The sequence below is a fragment of the Dysidea avara genome, chromosome 9 (assembly GCF_963678975.1).
Source record: "Dysidea avara chromosome 9, odDysAvar1.4, whole genome shotgun sequence".
Lineage (NCBI taxonomy): Eukaryota > Metazoa > Porifera > Demospongiae > Dictyoceratida > Dysideidae > Dysidea > Dysidea avara.
Window position 1 is genome coordinate 20,301,673 of NC_089280.1, and position 26,362 is coordinate 20,328,034.

The window sequence follows — 26,362 nt, forward strand, 5'->3', positions numbered from 1 at the left end:
TCACCTTGTAGAGAGTTCAGGTACAAACAAATCACCCTGCAGATAGTTCAGCTACAAACAAATCACCCTGTAGAGAGATCAGCTAGAAGAAGTCACCTTGTAGAGAGTTCAGCTACAAACAAATCACCCTGTAGAGAGATTAGCTAGAAGAAGTCACCTTGTAGAGAGTTCAGTTACAAAGAAACCACCGTGTAGATAGTTCAGCTGCAAAAAAAAATCACCCTGTAGAGAGTTCAACTACGAACAGATCACCCTGTAGAGAGTTCACCTAGAAACAAGTCACCCTGTAGAGAGATCAGCTAGAAACAAGTCACCCTGTAGAGCGATCAGCTAGAAAAAAAGAAGTTACCTTGTAGAGAGTTCAGCTACAAAGAAACCACCCTGTGGAAGAGTTCAGCTGCAAACAAATCATCCTGTAGAGAGTTCAGCTGTGAACAGATCACCCTGTAGTGTTCAGCTAGAAACAAGTCATCCCACAGAGAGATCAGCTAGAAACAAGTCATCCTGTAGAGAGACCAGCTAGAAGAAGTCACTTTATATGTAGAGAGTTCAGCTACAAAAAACCACCCTGTAGAGAGTTCAGCTGCAAACAAATCACCCTGTAGAGAGATCAGCTAGAAGAAGTTATCTTGTAGAGAGTTCAGCTACAAAGATACCATCATGTAGAGAGTTCAGCTGCAAACAAATCACCTTGTAGAGAGTTCAGCTACAAAAAAACCACCATGTAGAGAGTTCAGCTGCAAACAAATCCCCCTGTAGAGAGTTCAGCTACAAAAAAACCACCATGTAGAGAGTTCAGCTGCAAACAAACTACCTTGTGGAGAGTTCAGCTACAAAGAAACCACCATGTGGAGAGTTCAGCTGCAAACAAACTACCCTGTAGAGAGTTCTGCTATGAACAGATCACCCACTAGAGAGTTCAGCTAGAAACAAGTCACCCCGTAGAGAGTTCAACTACAAATAGATAACCCTACAGAGAGTTCAGCTAGAAACAAGTCACCCTGTAGAGAGAATCCTGTAGAGAGTTCAGCTACACACAAATCACCCTGTAGAGAGTTCAGCTACATTTCAAGTCACCCAGCAGAGAAATCAGCTGCAAACAAGTTATCCTGTAGGAAATAATTGGCATTTAATGAATATATATATTGTGTAGTTACTGATAAAATGTGATTAGACTGGGCCTGAGAAAATAGGGCATGTGGGCACATAATTTTTGCTTACTTTTTCAAGCTTTCATCATTCATAACTTTTTGTACCATAATGCTGTGGCAATGCTATTTTCAGTTTGTAGTAAGCATTTAATTGGCATTATGATGCAACTTGCATAATGCAAATATTCTGTTTCAGTACTGAGATATGACCTGTGAAGTGACGGAGTGTAGTTTGTACCCACATACCCTGTTTTCGCAGGCCCGGTCACAAATCAAAATAGTTTAAGTATTAAAAATCTGCTTTAAATCTTGATTATGATTAAATCTTTTTTTCCATCCTGTGGTAAAGAAAAAAAGATAGGTTAAAAAAAAAAAAGCCCCAAAGCCAGCCTATGGCTGGCTTTGGAGTTTACAAATACATACAAAAAGAAGTGATATTAGTTAGCCATTGTTTCACCTGCAAACTAGCTGATGATACACCTGCAAACTAGTTAATAAATTAGCTATTGGTCAAGCTGAAAACTAGCTAAAGTTCTACTGCAAATATTATAGCTGATGTAAGGAAACAAGGCAATGGTGTACCAGATAACTAGCTGAGTTACCACTAGTAATCTAGTTAATTTTTCAGCTTCATTCTAAGTAGTATTTTATCTGCTGCATAGGAAATGTTCAACTGCTAACTAGCTAATATTTCACCTGCAAGATAGTTAATGTTTCCCTACAAATTACACTAGCTAATGTTCTAGCTGCAAACCATAGCTGATGTTCCAATTGTAAACTAGCTAATAATGTAGCTGCAAATTAGCTAATGTTTCACTTTAAAGCTAATTAATATTCTATCTGCAAATGTTGAAAAACGTTTCCCCTGTATGCTATCTAACATTCTGCCTGCAAATTAGCTGATGTTAAACTAACTAATGTTTTAAATTAGCTAAAGATCAAGCTACAAACCAACTAAGTGATATTTCACTTACATGCATATTAACTCATGTTCCACCTGAAAATTGGCTAATGGTTCACCTGCAAACTAAAGGTGCTTCTGCTGCATGTGTTGTCTGCTGCTTCTTTGTAGCCAACAGTTGCTACTCACAATTTGCTGCTTGCAATTTTGCAGTTGCTACTGTTCCAGCTATTGATGCTTTTATTTACTATGTATGGCTGATATTTCTAATTGTGACTTGCTGCTGCTTGCAACTGCCTATTGCTCGATACAGCTTGCATCTAGATGCTACTGCTCTTAGCTGCTGCTACTGATTGCAGCTTTCTGCTTATATTTTGACAGTTTGCAACAGGCTGCTGCTGTTTATTGCTTGCTTGCTGCTGCTGCTGTAACTGTTTTTGATTCTACTGAAAGCTATTTGCTGCTACAGGGTGTACTTGCAGTTGACCACTGCTTGTGGCTAACTGCTGCTTGCAATTGATTAATACTCTTGCAGCTGTAGCTACTGCTTCTCGCTCCTGACTGCTATTACTATATATTGCTTGCTGCTGCTTGTAGCTACCAGCTACTGTCTGTAGTTGACTGATGGTTAGTACAGTTGTGATTATGGCTTGCTGCTGCAGCGCTGCTGGTGATTGTCTAGTCATCTGCTACTATTTCTTGTGGCTTACTGTTACTTGGAGATTGCTACCGTATGCAGCTAACTACCAACTGCTTTTTCTGGTTGTACATTGTTGCAGCTATGTACAGTTTTCTGTTGCTTCTAGCTTTCCACATGCTTACTAATGCAATAAGTGTACTAATGTATTTAGTGAAGATTGCAAAATAAATTTGAGAATGAGTTAAATGTATGTGTCAAGCTTGATGTGTACATAATGGACTGTATAAGTGCATAAGTAACGTAGTGCTTACTCAATCATTTAGTGGCAATTATTTCATTACTATATGTACATATCATATTCCGTGTCATTTACAGGTTTTTGCAGTTGAATTCGTCGCCTTTGCAATTGAATTCGTCCCGTTTGCAATTGAATTCGTCCCGTTTGCAATTGAATTCGTCGGTATTGCAATTGAATTCGTCCCATTTGCAATTGAATTCGTCGGTTTTGCAATTGAATTCGTCGGTTTTGCAGTTGAATTAGTCGGTTTTGCAATAGAATTCGTCGCGTTTGCATTACAATTCGTCATAAACAAAACGGCTCCAAGAAACCAACCCGTTCATTAAGAGATGAACTATTTATGCCTTGGAGAGTTACACTTGAGACACTAGAAGGTAATTGAAGTTGGTAGTACGCGAAGCTGATGGCTGTCTGACAAGTTAATTAGCTTGCTCGCGAGTGACCACACCCATCGCGAATGGCGTAGTAGAGTTTGGAATGTTGCTGGAGAGGCTGTAGAGGAAGAATTATTGCCTTATAAAGAGTTGTTTACTACTGTTGTACTTGAACAAGTTCTTGTAGCAGCTGCTACATCATGTTTTCGTGTTTGTTCCAGCTGCCATTCTTGTTACGGACGAATTTAACTGCAAAACCGACGAATTCAATTGCAAAACCGACGAATTCAATTGCAAACGGGACGAATTCAATTGCAAAACCGACGAATTCAATTGCAAACGGGACGAATTCAATTGCAAACGGGACGAATTCAATTGCAAAAGCGACGAAATCAATTGCAAACGGGACGAATTCAATTGCAAAGTCGCCGAATTCATTGCAAAAACCTGTAACAGGAGTGGCATATCTGACAAATTATTTACAGTTTTTAGGGAAAATAAAAGTGATGGAAAAACAAATCTTTATGCATACTATAGGTATCTGCTTAATAATGGCTGAAGTGAACTGCTGCATAATATACAGTATTCATAATATACAATATTCTGACTTTTGATACTTGACTCATGTGACTCACAAATATCATAGCATAAGTAAAGAACGCCCAATTATCTGATTAAATGTGTATATAGTTAGGAGTATGCCAGTGTCATTGGATGTGAGCTCAGTTCCAACTAGTCATCACTATTATGAACAGTTATTTATAAGCCATTAGTTTTTATGTAACATCATACATGATGTGTCTTGTGGTGGAACTACCACTACAGCAGATTTGCATGTGTTCTGTTATTGATTTAAGGCTATAAAAAGAAGGCTGTTAACTGAGAACTCAAGTGGTCCACCTCTAATTTTAATAGCTAGCTATGTATCGCAACAGTGAAATTTCTATAATAAACTTGTCTAGGCTTCAATGTATAGTATCGGTATCGGTATCAGTATCGGCAGAAAATTATAGTACAAATACTTGTATCAGAAGTATCGGTAAAAAGTGGTATCGGTCCAAATAGCTGATACTGATACTTATAATGCATACTAACATAATTGTTATTGTATACATCATTGTTAAGTATTAAATCAATGAATAATTGTTTCATTGTTAACATAAGATAGATAAGAAATAAGAATAAATAATTATGTTGTTAGTTAATGGTGATGCAACATAATTGAAGTTATTCAGTTCTTAACAAACAGTAGCACTGTTGCATTCTCTGGGGATAGCCTCCTCCAGATAATTAGAATTTGAGAAAAACAGGAATAGGACAGGAACAGGAACGACGCCTGATAAAGGTCATCATACAATATACAGTTTGGATTTTAGGGAGCATGTCCAAACTGATTTTGGTATGCCTAACGTCACAATGACATTAAGTTTAGATCCTCTCCCTCCCTCCTTAGTGTCACACTATGAAAATAAGGTACTGACAATAGCGGCACAGAACATTCTTGAAAACTTACAGTAGCTATTCGCTTCACTGGATTTTTCCATTCCTCAAATTTCTACATTATAGCTGCTTTAATTAGAGGGGTATTGGCCCTTATCTGTTACATTTTATCATGTATCAGCAAAATTTTGTATCGGTGCATCCCTAGCAAATTCTGTGGTCTATTAAATATTTCAGTTGATCTATTGTTTCATTGTATTCTGAAGCAATTATAATGTGTGTAAAATAATTTCTGTAGCACACATTATTTTAATTTCAATGCAGTTTATCTCGTGAACTAGTATATAAGGTTTTTGCTCAGTGCTGGGTCACATATGTATTATGAACTCTTGATTATATTAATGTGATACTGGCATGTTTTTGGCGATGTTGAATAGATATTCCAGGCATATTAGGTTCTGACGAGTGTGTGCCCTTTGCGCCTTGTATTTTCTTTTATCTTCAATCAGGCTGCTTGTCTTCTTCTACATCCAACGAAACCATATTGAGGCATTAATTTTCCATATCAACACTTTCTTTAAGCAGCATAATAGACACCACAAGATTATTTAAGGCGCTTAGACTACGCTACTGTACGGAGGTACTGGTATTAGATAGGGCTGAGCGATACTACCGTTTTAGCGATATATCGCGATATTTTGAAAGTATCGATATCGCGATGTTTTGTTATTAACTATCGTGATACCATGCCTGTACATTACTGTCATTAAAAATCCATTTGTTATGCAGTGCTTGGCTAAGAATCCTTGTAAATGATAAAGTCCACCCATCTGGTTTCCCCTGCAGAGAGGTGTGAACACCATAACAACCTCAAAGCATGTGTTACAATAACTGTTACTGTAAACAAGGATGATAGTGGCTAGTTTGCTATCACCTATAAGGATTTCCTGCGGAGCAATACACTATGTGGCACCAGCTATGATTGACTTATTTGTAAGTATCGTGAACTATTCAGTATCGTGAATAGTGACTTTAGTATCGATCGTGATACTAAAATGGCAGTATCGCTCAGCCCTAGTATTAGATAGCTTTCATGATAGGTCACAAGATCACACCCATTCTTCATTCTATGCATTATCGATCTATTCATTGAAACCACAATGACACACCCTTTTATGCTAGCTGTATTTCAGTGACCACACACTTTCAAGTTGGAAGGCTGACTCGAGATACTCTAATAATTGATCAAAATCACGCCCCTTTTGGGAAAGTGCACATCTTAGCAGGCTGACTCGAGATACTCTAATACAGCAGTCACCCTAATAGAACAGTCACATGCTTATAGCTAACTGTATGCCTTAACAAAAAACTAAACAAACTAGTATATTATAAATTATAAATTTAAAAATAAAGTAAGGATCCAAGCGATAAAAAGTAGTGAAACAAGAGATGGACGACGGTAGCTATTACAGCGTACGTAGTTGGTGGGAAATCCCTACTTTGGCATTGAACACAAAATAATTGCTATACCATGCCAAAGTTAGGGATTTCCCACCGAGCTATGCTGTAATAGCTACCATCGTTCATCTCTTGTTTTACTACTTTTTATTGCTTGGATCCCTACTTTATTTATAAATTTATAATTTTTAATATACTATTAACTATAGTGTTGTACCGATAATTGGTTCAATAATTGGTATCGGCTGATATTGGCCACTAGCCGATTAATTGGTTTGATTAAATCATAGCCGATTAATTGGTTTGATTAAATCAAAGCCGATATTAATCTCCGCTGTGCTGTGTAGTATAATGATGTGGGGGAGGCTAGGCATATGTTATTTGGCATTTTAATTGAGTTATGTGTTGATGGTTTAGTGATGACTACAAGCCATGCCCATAGTAAACTGTCAGGTTTTAGGCGGGATTCATTAAAACCCGAACAATGGAATAGCGGAATAACAAAATAAAGGAGTGCGACCATGCATGGCATGCAGTAGCGGCCAAACAATTATAGCAGCACAACCCTATAAGCTACGTATCAATAACCAAATGCTTTCGCATAGGTAAGAAAGGTGCTAAGCCTAGACTGCTCCAGATTTCTCTTGGCACAGAAGTAGAGAAAGCCAAAATATTACGTAATTGCACTAAGCTCCGTGATCCCAAGCTCTCACCTGATCTACACAAAGTTTTTATCACACCTGATCTTACCACTAAAAAGAGAGAAGCCAACAAGAACCTCAGAGCACAACTTAAAGAGATGAACAAAGGTGGTTGACAATTCCAATTAAAAAACGGTCAAATAGTGGAGAGGAAGAAGTAATTGTTGATGCCCCCTCTCACACTGATAATTACCCTCTTGATAATTCTTATAATACACATAACACCTCAAATCAAACCCTAAAATCACTCGTAATTAATTTTCAAAGCATCATGGCTATCAGAGTAGAATTCCATAACTTGATTAACGATAAACATTATCTTTGGAAATGAAACCTGGTTGTCTCCAAATGTCAACACAGCTGAAATTTTCCCTAGAGAATATAATGTCTTTAGACAGGACAGACCTGATGGACAGGGCCGCCCACAGAGGGGGGGGGGGGGGCAACTGGGGCATTTTGCCCCAGGCCCGAGCCTGAAAGGGGCTCCTTGAATACTTGTTTAAAAGATCGATATACTCTAATAGAACAAAGTATTCTTCAGAGGAGCAGTGTAGCAAGCTTATAAATAAGGAGATATGGTTGGTGAGGGGTAGCTATTGTTATTGTCAGCATGTAATGACCTTTTTTTTTTTTTTGGTCTTCAACTTACAGTTTGGGTAAAATTATGATTCAGAATGGAAACCTCCTTGCCCCTGGGGGCCCACTTTAGCTCTTTGCCCTGGGCCCCTTAATTTCTCTGGGCAGCCCTGCTGATGGATATGGTGGGGTCCTACTTGCTTTTAGAAGCACCCTAAATGTTATTGAATATCCACTTGTTAACATCAACAATTGTGAAGTTATTGCTGCTACTCTGTTACATGGAGATTAAAAAACCATCATTTGTTCCATCTATAGGCCACCCACAACTGACATTACTTACCTCCAGAATCTTATCTCAATACTCAAAGATCTAACCCATGCAAACCCTGCTACTCCTATATGGATAGGAGGAGACTTGAATCTTCCTAACATAGAATGGTCCTCCAACTCAATAACAGATAATCGCTACCCGATAATACTTTGTGACCAAATATTGGATTTGGTATCTGACTATGGATACTTGCAAATAGTCCAGAGCCCTACCAGGAATAGCAACATCCTAGACATCTTTCTTACAAATCAACCATCATTTATTGAATCCTATGAAGTTATCCCTGGTATAAGCGACCACGAAGTTGTGTCAGTTTCATCTCTCACTTCAATATCTCACAGCAAGCCCAAGTCAAGAAACATCATTTTATGGCACAACGCTAATTTTGAAGTTATCAATAACCACATAGCCCAATTTGCTGACACTTTCTTTAATGCGTATGACCATAATACCCTTATAAACATACTTTGGGATGAATTTAAAACTCTATGTAAATCATGTATAGATATGATCCCACAAAAAATGACTTGTGCTAATGATCAACCACCCTGGATTACTCGTAACAGCAAAAGATTGTTGAGAAAGAAACAATGTAAATACAACAAAGCTTGCAGAACGAACTCAGATGAAGACTGGTCAGCATATTGTGATTTTAAAAAAGAAATTCAAAGAGCTTGCCGTACCTCCCACAACAATTACATATCATCACTCCTTGACAAACACAACAAATGCACTAAAAAATTCTGGCGATATATCAAAAACATGCGAAAGGAGCAGATATCCATCAATACCTTACATTACAACGGAGAAACATATACAGACAGTGAAGAAACGCCGATGCTCTAAACAATCAGTTTGTTTCAGTCTTTACCAACGAAGATCAGTCTCCTCTTCCACATATTTCTAACGAGCCAATTCCTGACATTCTCAGCTAACGGTCAATGCTGATGGTGTTTTCAACCTGCTGAATAGAATCGAGCCCAACAAAGCAGCTGGTCCAGATGGGATTCCTCCTAGATTATTGAAAGAAACAAATGGCTCCACTGCTCACCTTTATTTTTCAGACCTCTCTTGACCAAGGCCGACTTCCTCAAGATTGGAAATCAGCAAACATTACACAAATACACAAAAAAGGAAACAGAACAGAACCAGCAAATTATTGGCCCATATCACTAAACAGTACTTGTAGCAAAATACTAGAACACATCATTTACTCCTTTATTTCTACTCATCTGTCCAACTACAATATCCTGAGCACTAATCAACATGGTTTTCATACAGGCCGATCTTGTGACACACAACTTCTAGGAGCCATTAACGACTTTCATCACAATCTTGATGCTGGAACCCATATTGATGCCCTTTTCCTAGATTTTTCCAAAGCTTTTGACAAACTTTCTCATAGAAAATTATGTTATAAACTTTCACATTATGGAGTTAATGGTAACCTATTACGTTGGATAAAAGACTACTTAACAGATCGCTCACAGTCAGTCCTACTTGAAGGCAAATCCAGCAAATCACACCCTGTTCTCTCAGGAGTTCCCCAAGGCTTAGTACTAGCACCGCTTTTATTCTTCATCTATATAAATGATACCACTGAATCCATCACTAGTACTATAAGACTTTATGCTGACGATGTTTTGATATACAGAATAATTAGAACTGAAGCCGATACCATCTGCCTTCAAAATGATCTTCTTACTTTAGAAAATTGGGAAAATACTTGGCAAATTAAGTTCAACCCGTATCCATCTAGCTATAACAAGAAAAAAACATATAAAACATTGTTATCAAATCCATAGTTAACAAATACAGCAAAGTAATCAGCTAAATACCTGGGAGTAGTGATAGATGAACACTTAACTTGGAAGGAACATGTCAATGACATCTGTAGCAAAGCCATCAAAGCAAAAGCCTTCTTACAACATAATCTCTTCCGGTGTCCAACAACAGTGAATCTAATTGTTACACATCCTTAGTGAGACCTATATTAGAGTATGCTGCTACAGTGTAGTCCCCATACCTTCTGTATCAGAAACACCAAATAGAAAAGGTTCAGCGCAGTGCTGCTCGCTTTGTTAAAAATGACTTCTCCTATCACAGTAGTGTGATTACCATGCTCAAACATCTTAAGTGGCCACTACTCGAACACTGAAGGAGTTTCTTAACATTAATAATGTTTTACAAAATATTACATGGTCTTGTTGACATTTCATTTACACTTATACTCCTCTAAACACCTACCCGTGGACACAACCAGTGTTTTGTCACCCCTTTTGCTAGAACTGATACATATTTAAATTCTTTCCTACCATCTGCTATCAATTTGTGGAATTCCCTACCCGATTCATTAGTTGAACTGGATGATTTAAACTAATTTAAAGATTTATCCTTATACCTCTTCCCAACAGACTGATTTTATGTATGATTATCTGTGTGTTTATACTCTTTCTGTGAGCTCTACACAGTAATTAACAATAATAATAATAATAGCCAGTAACATTAAATACTATCCATCGCATACAGACGTATGTGTACACACACGTACCTTAATCCTCCGGCCACTACTGGTATCTCGTGCTCGTCTCCACTGACCTGAACTTTAGTACTGCCGATTCGTCCACTGGTGGATGTAGAGGAGTCTAATGCACATTATTTCCGCATGCGCAGTTTTGTTTGTGCACATGGCTACCGCATAATAATATACACGTGACATATGTAATTATCGTGAATACTTACTTTCAATCATTACCATGATCTTATTTTCACGAATAGCATTGATCTTTTACAAAAATTCACGGAAGTTACCGCATTCGCGAAAATTACATCGCTCAAAAATAAACATTGCTCATGCCTGGTTTACGTCATTTGGCACCACCCATCAATTAAAACTGTTACATAACAAAAGATGAATATGAATAGGTATTATACTTCCTTTAACAGCTATTGATAATTGTCTTACAAATATACTGCAAACAACAATAAGCACATATACCTCACGAAAAGAGAATCAGATGTGCTGAATAGACAATCAAAATGGTAGTTAATTAGCTACAAAAACATAATCAAAACTCTGGTCCCATATACTGTTCAAATGTTAATACCGAACTTGACAAGAGTAGTAACATGTACTTGGTTCAAGTTCTGGAGGCAAAACGATAGCACTTGGCTGAAACGTTGGAGATGCAGCAGACAAACATTCCATGTTAAAGTGATAGTGTACAGTACTTAGTTTAGACAGGACTTTCACAGTCCCATCAGGAGCAACAAACGGCTGGCATTCCATTCAGCACACAATTAAGTCGTCAGGTGGCTGAGGTAGTGATGGGCGATACCAGGATTTTCAGAACGATACGATATTGACTAAAATTGACCGATATTGATACTTTTCGATACGTTATTATTTGCATACGTAAATAGCTTGTTTTCTTACACAATTTGATAGTAGGTAGCTATGGCTATACACAATGGGGATTTCCCACCCACATACACAAGAGTAAGAGTGATTTGAAAATTGCTGAAGGTATGGAAAGCTAAAATACACATTTTAAATTAATTCAGATCACGTGATGTATCGTATCAAAATAACTGAAAAATTTATCAATACTTTTTGATATCAGCAAAAAATCAAATGATACGATGTAATATCGATATATCGCCCAACACTAGGCTGAGGTAGAGAATCATCTGCCATTTTGAGGGAGCCTTTGTACCCTTGGCATTTTGAAATTTGATTAGTCATAAACTTGAAAATAAAAGGACAGCTTGTGTTACTGCTAGGGGTTGTGGTCCAAATGATACATTATTGTACTGCAGAAGCATATGAACAAATAGACAGCCCCACTGGAGACCAATAGTGATCAACTGTTTGATTCATTTGTACATGATCAGGACAGCCACGTCCGACAAGTTTGGCTGACGTTTCCCATACTTCTTGTGATACACATCCATGAAGCCATCTAATTCTCCATTTTGCTGGGCTGCAGCAACTGTGCGGGAACACATTTTTAATGATTTGAATTGTGGGCACTTATCATCACACTTATACCCTAACTAGTCTGTGGCTCTCACCAAATGTGACACAGTACTGGATTTCAATTTCACCATCTTATCTTTTTGCTACAAAAAAGTAAATCCCTCCATGACTGAATTAGGGATAAATGTCCACTAGTATATCTGCAGGTGTAGGAAACAACAGCATTCTCTTCGCTCATCAACATTGAGGCTTTAATTCAAACCCCTCAGCAGTTGGCTGTGGTACTTGAGTGTTCACAAATGCCTCCTTGCAAGGCAAAGCTATAGCACTGCTTTGGTCATTCGACTTATCAACCAAAACAGAATGGGTAGTTGTATGAACCTTGCATGAATTAAATCTCTTAACCTGGCCCACACGTTGCTCAGTGGTCATCTTGAAACAGGTGTCTGCAGGAACACACAGATGTTTATACTGTTGTTTTAAACAATACTAACCCTGCCCAATTATGGCTTTCTCCATCTCATGTTGATGATCATCAACAGCTTTCTTTATTTTGCCATTCAAAACTGGCCACTGCTGCTTCTTATAAGCTATACAGTCCTGTAATAAAGCATTCACAGACTCATTGGCATTAGTGTAAAATGCCCATGGAGGACAACCTAAGCCCACATCCTCACGGTACTTTTGCTTTTTGTTTAGTAAACTGACTATGAAAGTGGGGCTTGTATGCTTTTGATCAGTAAAAGTAGTTTTCTCTAGGGAATTCCACTTGTCGGCAAGCAACCTTAAGTTCTTATTAAACTGTTCAGCATTACAGCTATCGACCAGACCTTCATGAACTGTCCCATCACTTTCTTGCCAGCCAAATAAGTCATGGATGTATTCCTTGACTGCTGTGTCAGGAAAATGATTATCCTTAAGGTGTCCCTCTACATCTTGTTGCAGGTGACGAAAACATCTCAACTGGGTAGCGCGAGGGAAGCTTAGCATTGACCAGGGCAGTTTCTCCATCCGTACCAATTACTAGAATGTTGGAGATATTTGGTTGTAATCTACTATCAGTGTTGAAAAAAAAATGGTGTTAAGTGCTGAATTGCTTACAATAATGGACCAGGAGTGGACCAAGCACGATAGGTGAACAATGTGTTTTTGGGTGTTCTACCAGTAGGTTTCCATAAACGGTGGCAGTGACACTAAAATTACAAAGATTAAATGTGGGATCTATCCCAAAAATGCAAAAAATCCATACATATCACAACAAAATCGTTCTAAATCTAGCAATTGCTAACTTGTTGATAACACCACCATGGGCTCTGGAGTACATGTGACATGCTGCACAAATCCATTACCTTTCTCTGCATTATTACATTGCTCCGTAATGACAAGCAACATGTCATGGGAACCACTGGATGAACTTGAAGCATTAGTAGATCCTTCTCAAACATTTTATGCTTCAAAAAAAAATGCTCGATTTCGATCATGTGGCAGTTCACCTGCACTTGATGCTTTAATCAGACCCCCTTTGTCATTGAATACTTCCCTAATCGCACGTTTGGGTGTATGAGTAGCCAGATTATTGGCAACTTGCTGAACTGTGCTTTTCATAGTCCAATAAAATGGCTTATCTTCCTTGCTATTGCCATGTGGTCGTACTAACACTGTGTGCTCAGGAACACCAGCAAATTTATACGCCACCAATACAAGATCACACATATTACCTGAAGGACCTAAGGAAAATTTAGAAAAATAAAGCAGTAACTTCTTAGCAATTGTACAAAACACTAACATACATTCTATTTGAGCTGTTAGTTTCTCCAGACTCTCGTTAGTCCCATGAGTACGGTAAACGAGCTTTACCGCATAAACAGAAGAGCCTGCTTACTGTATCAATCTTGCCATCAGCAGACATTAACACATTAAAATATGTAGTATCAATGCCATTGTTGATCCATACTCCCGTATCATCTTCTAGGAAGTCTTTTCTGTTCCCAAGCTTGCTTGAATCCACAACAAACATAACATTTTTATGAATGCTGGTTGGAACTTTGCTACACACTTGGTTAGAATCTTTCATGTGTGGACTTAACAGGATATAAACAATATCTGTGGCTGAATAAAGTCGTTGTCTGGTTGATGGTATCATTTCATAAATTGGTAAATCAATATCTCCGTCATAACACAAGGATAAAACACATATTTGCATGCACCCCTAGAAAAAGCCACACCTGTCCTCTGATTCTGTACCTTTATCACTGTCTTTGGTAGATTTGTAATATGAAGACAGGGGCAGAGGAAGTAGTTAATATGAGGGGGGACTGGGCTGACCCAGACTTATGGAAATGAGGCACTACATTGTCTCTGGTTTGGTAAGGTGAGACCAAAAAAAAAAAAAAGGTCACAGCCAACTGACAATAGCTGACCACCTCACCAGCTATGCATTTATAGCTGATAAACTACTTAAAAATCCTTACATAGCTTGCTACACACTGCTCTAATACTGTGACTGCTTTATTAGAGTGACTGCTCTATTAGAGTATCTCGATCTTTATCACGGTTTTCAGCCCCACTCCAAGAAGGAGAATTTCGGTGTGATATCATTCTGAGGGGTGGGGGGGTTCAGCCCCCTAGTCCCCCCCCCCCCCTTTTCCGCCATCTATGTATGAAGAGAATATAATTTTTAACTATTCACAACCCAAACTCTTTCACAATTGAGGAATTGTTATATCTTAGATGAGCAATATGCTCTTGAAAATTGTGTATGGATCCTAGTTAACGCTTGTCTGAAGGCATCAGGCAGTTAGTCAGTCAGTAAAAAATTGTGTTGAATAAATTAAAAAAAAAAATTGTAGGTACCTATTCAGGGGCGGATCCAGGGGGGGGGCTTTGGGGGCTGAAGCCCCCCCCTTCATATTTAGGCTTTACTTGATCAATATGCTGAGTATTATAATGAAATTTTGTCTTAGCATAATTATATGATCACTAATAATACAAATACTCATAAAGCCACCTTATAAACGTCTTTCCAAGGTATTATCAGTGGATTTATGCTAAAATTTATGCAACAAGGACCCGAATCAGCATTGGAGGTTTACAAGATCGAGATACTCTAATAGAGCAGTCAGCTAACTACTCTAATAGAATATTCACTGGAAACATGTAGTTGGTTCTGTTATGGAATTTTTCCAAATCTGCCTGCACCTATACATGCAATGAAATGAATTGGTCTGTTTAAAGGGCTTCATTCATCTACTTGTGTAGTTAATATGTATGACAATACTTAATTCAGGTTCACAATTTCCATTGAAAATGCTCTCAGATTCAATCTTGTATTGTTCAAATTTCAAAATTTTCCACTTTCAACATTATTATTCTAACATGCACCTATTCAGTGTTGTGCAATTGTGAGAGGGGTGCATCATGTACTTGGTTGTCTGTACCTACCCAAACTTTTCCATTAGCAAAATGCTTCAGAGAGCCATACCTATAATCTAAAGGCAGTATATAAAATATCTACAGGCAGAAAATATTATGAATTTTATGTGGAAATGTCTCCAAATTGCAGTGTTTTAGCATCTATTTTTCAAAATTTACCTGGGGGGGCATGCCCCCAGACCCCCCTAGTTCCAGCATGCTTCGCTACCTCTACCCAAGAGATTAGTACCTTGAGTTAGCCCCCCCCTTTTATAAATCCTAGATCCGCCCCTGCTATTGGAAGCATTTAAGGTTGTACTGAAGGCACTTTTGAGCTTGGTTATACCTAACTAATACTTCTAATACACCAGGATGGTATTGTGAAGCTGGTTTTTGGGTGATATTTTTGGCCAGATAAACCCAAATCTCCATGATCCCTAATAATATACAGTACAGTAGTGTCAGAAACAGACCAACTTTAGGGGACTGTTGTACTGTTATTTTCCCAAGCTGAATGAATGGTACATTGATAAAACTGATGAGGTAATAACAAGAGTTCATAATATATATACTGAGGAGAGTATCCTACTCTCATATACCCCTGTAGAAGGGTGTATCATGAAGTTATGACGTAACAACAAGATGTTGTGGTTTGTGATGTGTGAGCAGCCATAGAAGTGCAAGAATCGTTAGCACCATTTCACACTCACGACGCTCAGGATAGCCGTATTCGCGAATGGCTTAGCAAGAAACGCCTACGAAGTGGTCTTAACCCATGAAGGAATGATTGTAGTTCGGTGAGAAACGCTTAGAGTTGGAGTTAATCTGGTTGCTAGCGACATTGTTAGGCATGTGTTTAATCGAAATTCTGTTCAACTAATGACTTCATTAATTATACAAAGAAAAATGGGCGAACTCAGAATTGTTACATCATAACTTCATGATATGCCCTTCTACAGGGGTATATGAGAGTAGGATACTCTCCTCAGTATATATATTATGAACTCTTGGTAATAACCATTTAGGTACAGATATACCAGATCACATGTAGAAATACAAATATTTAGATAGTTATTGTTTATTTAACTTGGCATGTATAAGATATGCTGACAATGTGTATAATGATTTTGTAGGTGTATTTGTGGATAGCACTTCCAGAACTTTACGGGATCAATATATTTCCAGCAGATTTTCTGTTGTTGGAGATGACTGGCCTCCACATCAACCAAAGCACTATACCAGTTTAGCTGTCATCCATCATAAGGAAAAATATATTAGCAAAAAAGTAAATAATGGTGACTCCCAGACTAGACAACATAGTAATACTATGAAAAATATTTCTGAATTGTTTGCAACTGCTGAACATTCAGCAAACATTCTTTTGATAGAAGGTGCACCAGGAATAGGAAAAACTATTTTGTGTAAAGAAATTGCTTACCAGTGGGCTAACAATAATTTGTTGCAGTACAAAAAGCTTTTGTTCTTAGTATATTTGCGTAATCTTCATTCATCAAAATTAAATTCAGTTGAAATGTTTGTGCAGCATGTGCTAAAAAGCAAAGAAGCAGCTGCTGGCCTTGGAAAGTATTTCAATGAAAATGATGGCAAAGATCTTGTTGTGGTGCTAGATGGCTATGATGAGTTGTCTGAAGCAGACAGGAAGAATTCTTTTATTGCTGATCTAATAAGACGCCGAGTGTTATGGAATTGTTTGTTAGTAATTACTTCGCGTCCATCTGCACTATTACCTCTTCATGATATTGCAGACTGTCGGGTAGAGGTAGCAGGCTTTACTGAAGAAAATCGGCTAGACTACATTAACAGCGCACTGGCTGCTTCTCCAGAGAAAGTTGCAGCTCTTCAGGGTTACTTGCAGGCTAATTCTACTATCAATGCACTGTGTTATATTCCATTAAACATGACTATATTGCTTTGTCTTAGTGAAAATGGAATTAGTCAATTGCCAAAAACCCAAACAGAGATGTATGGAAAAGTTATTGAAATGACTATTATCCGACTCCTTGGAAAAATGGGTGAAAATATTTCTGATGCGGCTGTGTTTAATTTGAACAGTTTACCTCATCCACATGATGTAGTGTTCAAAGAATTATCACGGTTTGCATATGAAGCATTAAAATGTGACAAGGTAGTATTCAAATTAACTGAAATACAAGAAATATGTCCAAGTTTAACTGCAGTTCCCACTAATTGGAATGGTTTAGGTTTGTTAAACTCTGTTACATATGTTGAAGATGGTAGTAAAATTGTTACATATCATTTTCTTCATTTCTCAATTCAAGAGTATATGGCAGCCTACCACATTTCAACACTACCAGAAAGAAAGCAACTTAAATTACTAAGAAACACATTTTGGTCAGCTGACTACTATAATACCTGGATCATGTATGTTGGCATAACTGGTGGTGACACTTTTCCGTTAAAACATTTTCTGTCTGGAAATTATTTTCAGATATCTACTGGGCTATTTAAGACTGGTATATCTAAAACGTTGTTACATAACAAGATTAAGTGTCTACATATATTTCAATGTCTTGTAGAAGCGCAAAGCAGTGACTTATTATCATTGTTTGGTGAGTTTTTTAAGAATCAAGAAATTAATCTTAGTGACCAGACTTTATTGCCCAGGGATCTCAACACACTTCGAGTTTTTCTCATCAGGTCAATTAACAAACACTGGAAAAAGCTTGACTTGTCAGGATGTAATATTGGTAGTGCTGGACTGAAAATACTTTTTGAAAGGTTTGTAGATAAAGATACACTTTCTGTGGTAACCATTGATAGAGTTGACCTTTCTTACAACCAACTGAACTTCTCATTTTTAGTTGGACTATTGAACTTGGTTAAAACGTGGAAAACATCAGAACTTATTAGTGTTGATGATTTTGTATTTGACAATGAGACTGCTTGTAATATATTTGAAGCAGTTGAGCATGTTATCCTTCAGTCAAGTGATGTAGTCATTTTGAAAACATTGCTCATAGGATCGTTTTTGTTTGCATACAAATTAAATGAAAATGAGATGCTTGAGTTGCTTTCCAAAGCTAAACACATTAAGACCATGTATTTGATAAGTTGTAGATGGGAATTAAATCCTTCTGAAACCACAAGTTTTCTTATAAAACAAAATTTATCAAATGTTCACATTCTTGGAAGTTGTTTGAATTCTAAATTTTTGACAGCGGTTAGCAGTACAATGTCACAGTGTAATGACAATTTTAGTTTGGTAATTGATGATCCCACCCTTTATGATCAAATTGCTTATGAAATAATTGGCATATTACCAAATAGTATTTCTAATGGTATTATATTAGTAGTCAGTAATAGTAAGATACAAGGAGTAATAAACACATGCTCACTGAGCAGTGAACTATCAAACTTGGAAATGCTTAACCTCATACGGAGAATGAGAACATTATATTCTAGTTGTGTACCACCTATAATCTCATGGGATGAGAAACTACAATGGCATGGCAACAAAGGTGAAGGAATAATTGAAAGTTTTGTTGATGTTTTGCTCTCATACAAGAATGCCAGTAAATTTCAATTGAAGATTGGACTAGTTGAAAAACATACTTTAATAGCTCATGCATTGAAATGTGAAGAAATATGTGAAAGTCTGTCAAAGTCGTTAACATCTATATATCTTAACAATTGTGATATAAGAAGCAATACATGGAACAATATCGTTGCTAACTTCAGTAATATTTCTTCACCGTGCCTTTATTATATCCTTAACTGTCAAATAGAATTATACTCCATACTATCACTGAATAGATTTATGCTAAGAGAATTATTTGTACACAGCACAGGCAACATTACCAGTGATGATGTAGAAGCCATTCTGTCTATGTGTCATCATACTTCAGTTGTAGTGATTACAAAGGATACCCTGGGAGCTCATAATCCTACTAGCAAACAATTAGCAATGGCACATAAATTAGAACCATCAGTCACTAATTGGAAATTTTTTGATTGCAATTTAAATACTGACACTTGTAAACAAATTGCAATTCTATTAACTTCTTCTAAAGTACTGAACGAATTGAAATTTGTTGGTTGCTGTATTGGTACCATTGATATCGAAATGTTAACCAATCATTTAATTGCTGAAAAGCATGTACTGACCATTCAAAACCTGCACATTTCCTCAAGTAGATTAGCTTCTTCAATTACCTCTGCACTTGCAGAAATAGTTAGTATTTCTAATGTCATTATTGATGACAGTAAATATCTTTTCTTTGATGGTGAAATAAAAATACTGCAGATTGTTTCTACTTTATGTGAATTGCACATCAGGCTGAACAATGTTACTGAAGAAATGGTAAATGATATAGCAGCTGTTATATTAAATAACAAAAGCTTAAGAACATTGGACCTTGGTAGAAATAATATTCAAGCAGCTGGTATGGCAAAAATAGCAAAAGCATTACAGAATGTTTCTTTTCTATTTGAGTTGCTCATCAATAACAATGATATTACTGAAGAAGCAGCAGATGATATAGTAGCTGTTATACTGAATAACACTAGACTAAGAATACTTAACCTTGGTGGAAATAAATTTCAAACAGCTGGTATGATAAAAATAGCAAAAGCATTACAGAATGTGTCTTCACTCACTGGATTGTACATCAATAAGAACAACATTACTGAAGAAGCAGCAGATGATATAGCAGCTGTTATACTGAATAATGGTAAATTACAAATACTCAACATTAGTGGAAATGAATTTCAATCAGCTAGTATGATAAAAATAGCAAAAGCATTACAAAATATTTCTTCTCTATCTGAATTGTATATTAATAAGAACAACATTACTAAAGAAGCAGCAGATGATATAGCACCTGTTATACTGAATAATAACAAATTACAAATACTCAACATTAGTGGGAATAAATTTCATACAGCTGGTATGATAAGAATAGCAAAAGCACTACAAAATATTTATTCTCTATCTGAATTGTATATAAATGAGAACAATATTACTGAAGAAGCAGCAGATGATATAGCAGCTGTTATACTGAATAATAGTAAATTACAAATACTCAACATTAGTGGAAATGAATTTCAATCAGCTGGTATGATAAAAATAGCAAAAGCATTACAAAATATTTCTTCTCTATCTGAATTGTATATTAATAAGAACAACATTACTAAAGAAGCAGCAGATGATATAGCACCTGTTATACTGAATAATAACAAATTACAAATACTCAACATTAGTGGGAATAAATTTCATACAGCTGGTATGATAAGAATAGCAAAAGCACTACAAAATATTTATTCTCTATCTGAATTGTATATAAATGAGAACAATATTACTGAAGAAGTAGCAGATGATATAGCAGCTGTTATACTGAATAATAGTAAATTACGAATACTCAACATCAGTGGAAATAAATTTCAAACAGCTGGTATGATAAAAATAGCAAAAGCCTTACAGAATATTTCTTCACTCAATGGATTGCACATTAATCACAACAATATTACTGAAGAAGCAGCAGATGATATAGCAGCTGTTATACTGAATAATGGTACATTGCAAACGCTGAACATTAGTGGAAATGCATTTCACACAGCTGGTATGATAAAAATAGCAAAAGCATTACAAAATATTTATTCTCTATCTGAATTGTATATAAATGAGAACAATATTACTAAAGAAGCAGCAGATGATATAACAGCTGTTATACTGAATAGTAGTAATTTACAAATACTCAACATTAGTGGAAATGCGTTTCATACAGCTGGTATGATAAAAATAGCAAAAGCATTACAAAATATTACTTCTCTATCTGAGTTGTATATAAATAAGAACAATATTACTACAGAAGCAGCAGATGATATAGCAGCTGTTATACTGAATAATAGTAAATTACAAGTACTCAACATTAGTGGAAATAAATTTCAAACAGCTGGTATGATAAAAATAGCAAAAGCATTACAGAATATTTCTTCACTCAATGGATTGCACATCATTTACAGCAACATTACTAAAGAAGCAGCAGATGATATAGCAGCTGTTATACTGAATAATAGTAAATTGCAAATACTCAACATTAGCGGAAATACGTTTCACACAGCTGGTATGATAAAAATAGCAAAAGCATTACAAAATATTTCTTCTCTATCTGAATTGTACATCAATGAGAACAATATTACTGAAGAAGCAGCAGATGATATAGCAGATGTAATACTGAATAATAGTAAATTGCAAATACTCAACATTAGTGGAAATGCGTTTCACACAGATGGTATGATAAAAATAGCAAAAGCATTACAAAATATTTCTTCTCTATCTGAATTGTACATCAATGAGAACAATATTACTGAAGAAGCAGCAGATGATATAGCAGCTGTTATAGTGAATAACAGTACATTGCAAATACTCAACATCAGTGGAAATGCGTTTCACACAGCTGGTATAATAAAAATAGCAAAAGCATTACAAAATATTTCTTCTCTATCTGAATTATACATCAATGAGAACAATATTACTAAAGAAGCAGCAGATGATATAGCAGCTGTTATACTGAATAATAGTAAATTGCAAATGCTCAACATTAGTGGAAATGCGTTTCACACAGCTGGTATAATAAAAATAGCAAAAGCATTACAAAATATTTCTTCTCTAATTGAAATGTACATCAATGGGAACAATATTACTGAAGAAGCAGCAGATGATATAGCAGCAGTTATACTGAATAATAATAAATTAAAAACACTCAGCATTAGTATAAATAACTTTCAAACAGCTGGTATGATAAAAATAGCAAAAGCACTACGAAATATTTCTTCTCTGTCTGAACTGAAAATCAGTGAGAACAATATTACTGAGGAAGCAGCAGATGATATAGCAGCTATTGTACAGCATAATAGTAATTTGTTCCTTCTTGATATCAGTAATAATATGTTACAAGCAACTGGTGCAATCAAAATAGCACAAGCAGTACAAAATGTGCCTTCATTTAGGATATTATTTGTTGAAAACAATCAAATTTCCAAAGAAGCAAGAGATAAAATAGCAACCATTCTATCTTGCAAAGACATTTTGTACTTTATGGATTAAAAGCCTTATGCGCATAAAGATAGTCAAATTCCCTTGAAAATTATTTTTCTGAGCACAGTTGTTATGTCTCAAGCTACTTGTCACAATTTGACTTGGTTATTTGCCACTGTCCAAGTAATGGTAGTAGTAGTAGTTATTTTAGTAAGTAGTGCTATGCTGTATATATTCTTTTGTATGATTTTATGTAATAGGAGCCTTGATATTGTCATATAACATGTGGCTCACTGTATTATAACATTGTTTGCATTCAGGCAATATGTTCGAATGTTTTAGATGCTGCTCTACTTCACTTTGCAGCAATTCAGGTAGAGTATGCAGATCAATTTAGCTAGGTGCTTGTGTTCTATTGTACATACAGCTGATGGTGGATGGATGAGCTGGAAGATTGCTAAAGCCAGTGGAACAAAATTCTACTGCATGACATCAAAATTTAATGTTAAGCGAGGTATAGAGCTATAAGCCATGCTATAACATAATATTTCACCATAATTTTGTAGCTATCACCCATCAACTGATATGTATAATTAAGACCAACAATAGTGAGGTGACTGCGTATTGTACAGTAATCATTTGGAATATAGGGGAAAACTGAGATTTGATGCTTATTACTTGGTTTTGCAATAGGCACTAGCCTATGCTTATTATGTTGGCACACTTTTGAGCATATGTAGGTGCACTGAAGCACCACACATAATGTGGTAGCCACATTGTTTGTGAAAATAGTTGCTATGATACACATATATATATATATATATAGACATAATATTATAGCTACCGTATTGGAACATATCAGTGTAGAACTACCAAATGTAGTATTTTTTCTATGTTAGGGAGCAATGCTATTCTTGCTCTCAACAGTTATTTATACATTCTGAGTAAGAGTGAGGGTATTTTAGACACACTGCTGGCAAAATGGCATTAATATTGAGCATACTTTTAAGCATAACAGAAAGAGGTTCCTGAAAGTATCAAACATAGTAGGCAGAATAATTAATATGCTATAGCTACTGTAAATCCCGTTTATGAAAATGTATGTAGTGGCCTCCAATTGAATGATCGATATCTCTAATAGAGCAGTCAGTTAGTTATTTGATGTGAATGCTAATTAGAATGTGTCGATAAAATATTCACAAAGTTGTAAATCTTTATCATTAGAAAGAGCAAATCATGGGAACTGTGACAAAATAATTGAGCATAATATATAGGCAGAATTTTTGAGTACTGCAGCATAGCATATATAGTATATAAAAATAGACTAGTGCCTCAAAACAAGCCATTTAATTATGTAGATGTAAAAACACTGACTACATAGGTGACCCAATTTTGGAAAATCAGTCTTAATGTCACATTTGACAACTCAAATATTTATGACCAAAATTAAGTATTCCATGCAATGAATCAGCTTTACTTACAATGATTACAATTGTCAGTACCTTGAATTACTACAAATTCTGAGAAATAATCTAACAGGTGCCAAACTGTCTTAACAGTAATGCAGTACGAGTGAATTATAAAATTCTAATTATTTCATGTGTGACATTAAGATTGATGTTCCAAAATTGGGTATTAGTATCCACACAAAAAACAGCCAAGCTGTGAAAAAGTGGTGTGTGGCCTTAATCATTATTATAATCAAGCATGGTCAGATAATCCCCAGGCATCCCTCTCTAAAGCAGCTCCCCAATCAATGGACAGTACAACTACCTCCCAATGACCGACCTCACTTCAAATTGATTCTAGGTGCAGGCACACCAAAGTTGATTCCCTCAGCCAACTATGATTTAGCTCACAACACTAATACCCTTCTAAGCAACAATACACTTACTGCTTTGGCTTCACCAACTGAATGTGTTCTTACTTACACTGCAACTAATTTAGCTGAACAACCATCTAAGCTTCTATCATTAAGCATTTAAAGTGTGCTAAGCAAGTAGGAAGCTTCTGGGATCTTCTTGAACATCATTTACCAGACATTGTAGTGGGATATGAAACTTGCATTGCCTTAATCCATCAATACTCAATAATGAGATAATGCAGTTATACCCTATATACAACTGATTGACATGATCAATGGCTATGGTGGAGTGATGATTGGCATGAAAAGAAACATCATGTGTTCTATAAACAGTCAATTTCTTAGTTCTAGCAGTTCCTGCAAGTTGTGTTCTGTAAAACTTATTCCACTTCCATTGAATTGGTGTTTATCGTCCTCTAAATATAAATTCATTAATTACTGGTATATGGTGAGGAACTGTGTCATGAAATTACCAACATTGTCAATAGTAACCCTAACTCATTTGTTGTACAAGAGACTTTGATGTGCCAGATGTTAACTGGGAGAATGAGTCTATAGAAACCGACTGTTATCCAGTCTCCATATCGATCCATTAGTCAAGCAATTCTTCAAAAACATCTAATAGTAAAATAAAGTATCCATGGATTAACCGTAACATCAAGCAGTTGAGTCGAAGAAAGCAGATCTAGAAATACTGCAATTTAGCTAAGAAAACCCAGTCACCATCATTATGGAAACAGTACAAGGATCTAAAGAAAGAAATTTAGAGAGTGTAGAAAAGCACGAAACCATTTCACTAATTGAATAAAATCAGTACCAAAGCAGTTAAAAGGAATATTTTTATAACTAGACAGATGCTAAAAGCATGTGATGGGGCGAGCCTTGGCTAACTGAACATATGTTTCAAATAAGGACAGAACTACATACACTAAACAGCGCTAAGTGATAAACAGTGCTGCTGGAATGCTAGGTGATTATTGTCTGTAGCTTGAGTTGTATTTTTTATAAACGAAAGATTATTTTATTATTGGATAGCTTATGGCAGCAAGTAACTGAGGTATGCAGCTATTCTCTTTCCCTTCTTCTGCTAAGGCTCATGATAATTATTTGTAAAGCTACAAACTAAATGATTAGTAAGGTGATAATTAAGAAACAAATCACACACAAGAAAATGTTTAATCACAGATAATCAGTCACTAAAATTAATTACATTGCAACAGCAGATACAATGTCTTTGTGATTAACTGTGTACTGTAAAGGAGGTGCAGTAAGTAGTTGATCATCTATGTTGCCATCCATCATCTGTTCTCCAAAACTTCTTATTTGCTGTAAGATGTCATTGAAAACAGTAACTTGATGCAGTTTCTTGGTGTCATCTTCCAAGATAAGATTGGCAACACTTTGGTGAGGGCATTTAGCCAATTTCATTTTAGCATTGCATTTTTGGCAAACCACTAATAGTGACTCTGTGGGTGGAACTTTTGCAAAGCAATTGCTGCAACTTTTATAAGTGTCGATGGTGATAACAGTTACTATTTCAGCTTTAATGACTTTAGCTCGTCCTGAACTTCCTTCGGGGTTTTCACTGTCAATCACTTGGCCAATATCTTGGATCATTGTAATTTCACACTGCTGGCCTATTGACACATATTTTTCCCCATTAAAACTTCTGACGGTGGCATTGGTTATACAGTAGCTGTTATTCTCCTGTAGTAGCTCAATGTGGGATTCCCAAGCCACACATCTGTATATAGCTGTTTGGTCAGATAAGAAAAAATCTCTCTTCTGCAATTCTGTTCCGCTAGATTTAACCTTGATTCTTTCAATTGGAAAAAGAGATGTAATTTTTCCAGTCACTGACACGTACTGATGCTCAGCAACATCTTTGAGATCTTCCAATGCCTTTATTTCATTAGAGCGTACTTCAGATAGCTGAATAGCTGTCTTGTCAACTTTAAATTTCTTCGGCGAATTGCTGATGACTGTACGGCTGTTAGCTTGGACTTCTAAATTGTGCTGTCTACTTCTTTTAACAGCACAGTTCTTTAAAAGCACGCCACTGGACTGTTCCCGTGCTTCTTCAAGTTGCGGCCTAAGTTTTGGTTCAAATGAATGAACCTGACAGTTTTGCACCCATCCGAAATATGCCCCTCAAAGTACTTCACAGCAGTGTTGTTTCGGCTACTCTTAACGGGCGATAAAGTTCCCACAAGCACT

At 36.3% G+C, this 26,362-nt stretch overlaps 1 protein-coding gene across 1 annotated transcript in view; it reads left to right on the forward strand.

Annotated features, from left to right (window-relative positions):
• Window positions 1–23,006, forward strand: part of LOC136266777 (protein NLRC5-like) — a 42,152-nt gene extending 19,146 nt beyond the window's left edge. Inside the window, exons 3-5 of the mRNA XM_066061797.1 lie at window positions 16,397–22,655; window positions 22,709–22,795; window positions 22,848–23,006. Of these exons, the coding sequence (XP_065917869.1) occupies window positions 16,397–22,350 (5,954 nt within the window). The 3' untranslated portion in view covers window positions 22,351–22,655; window positions 22,709–22,795; window positions 22,848–23,006. The remainder of the gene's footprint in view (window positions 1–16,396; window positions 22,656–22,708; window positions 22,796–22,847) is intronic.
• The last annotated feature ends 3,356 nt before the right edge of the window (window positions 23,007–26,362 follow it).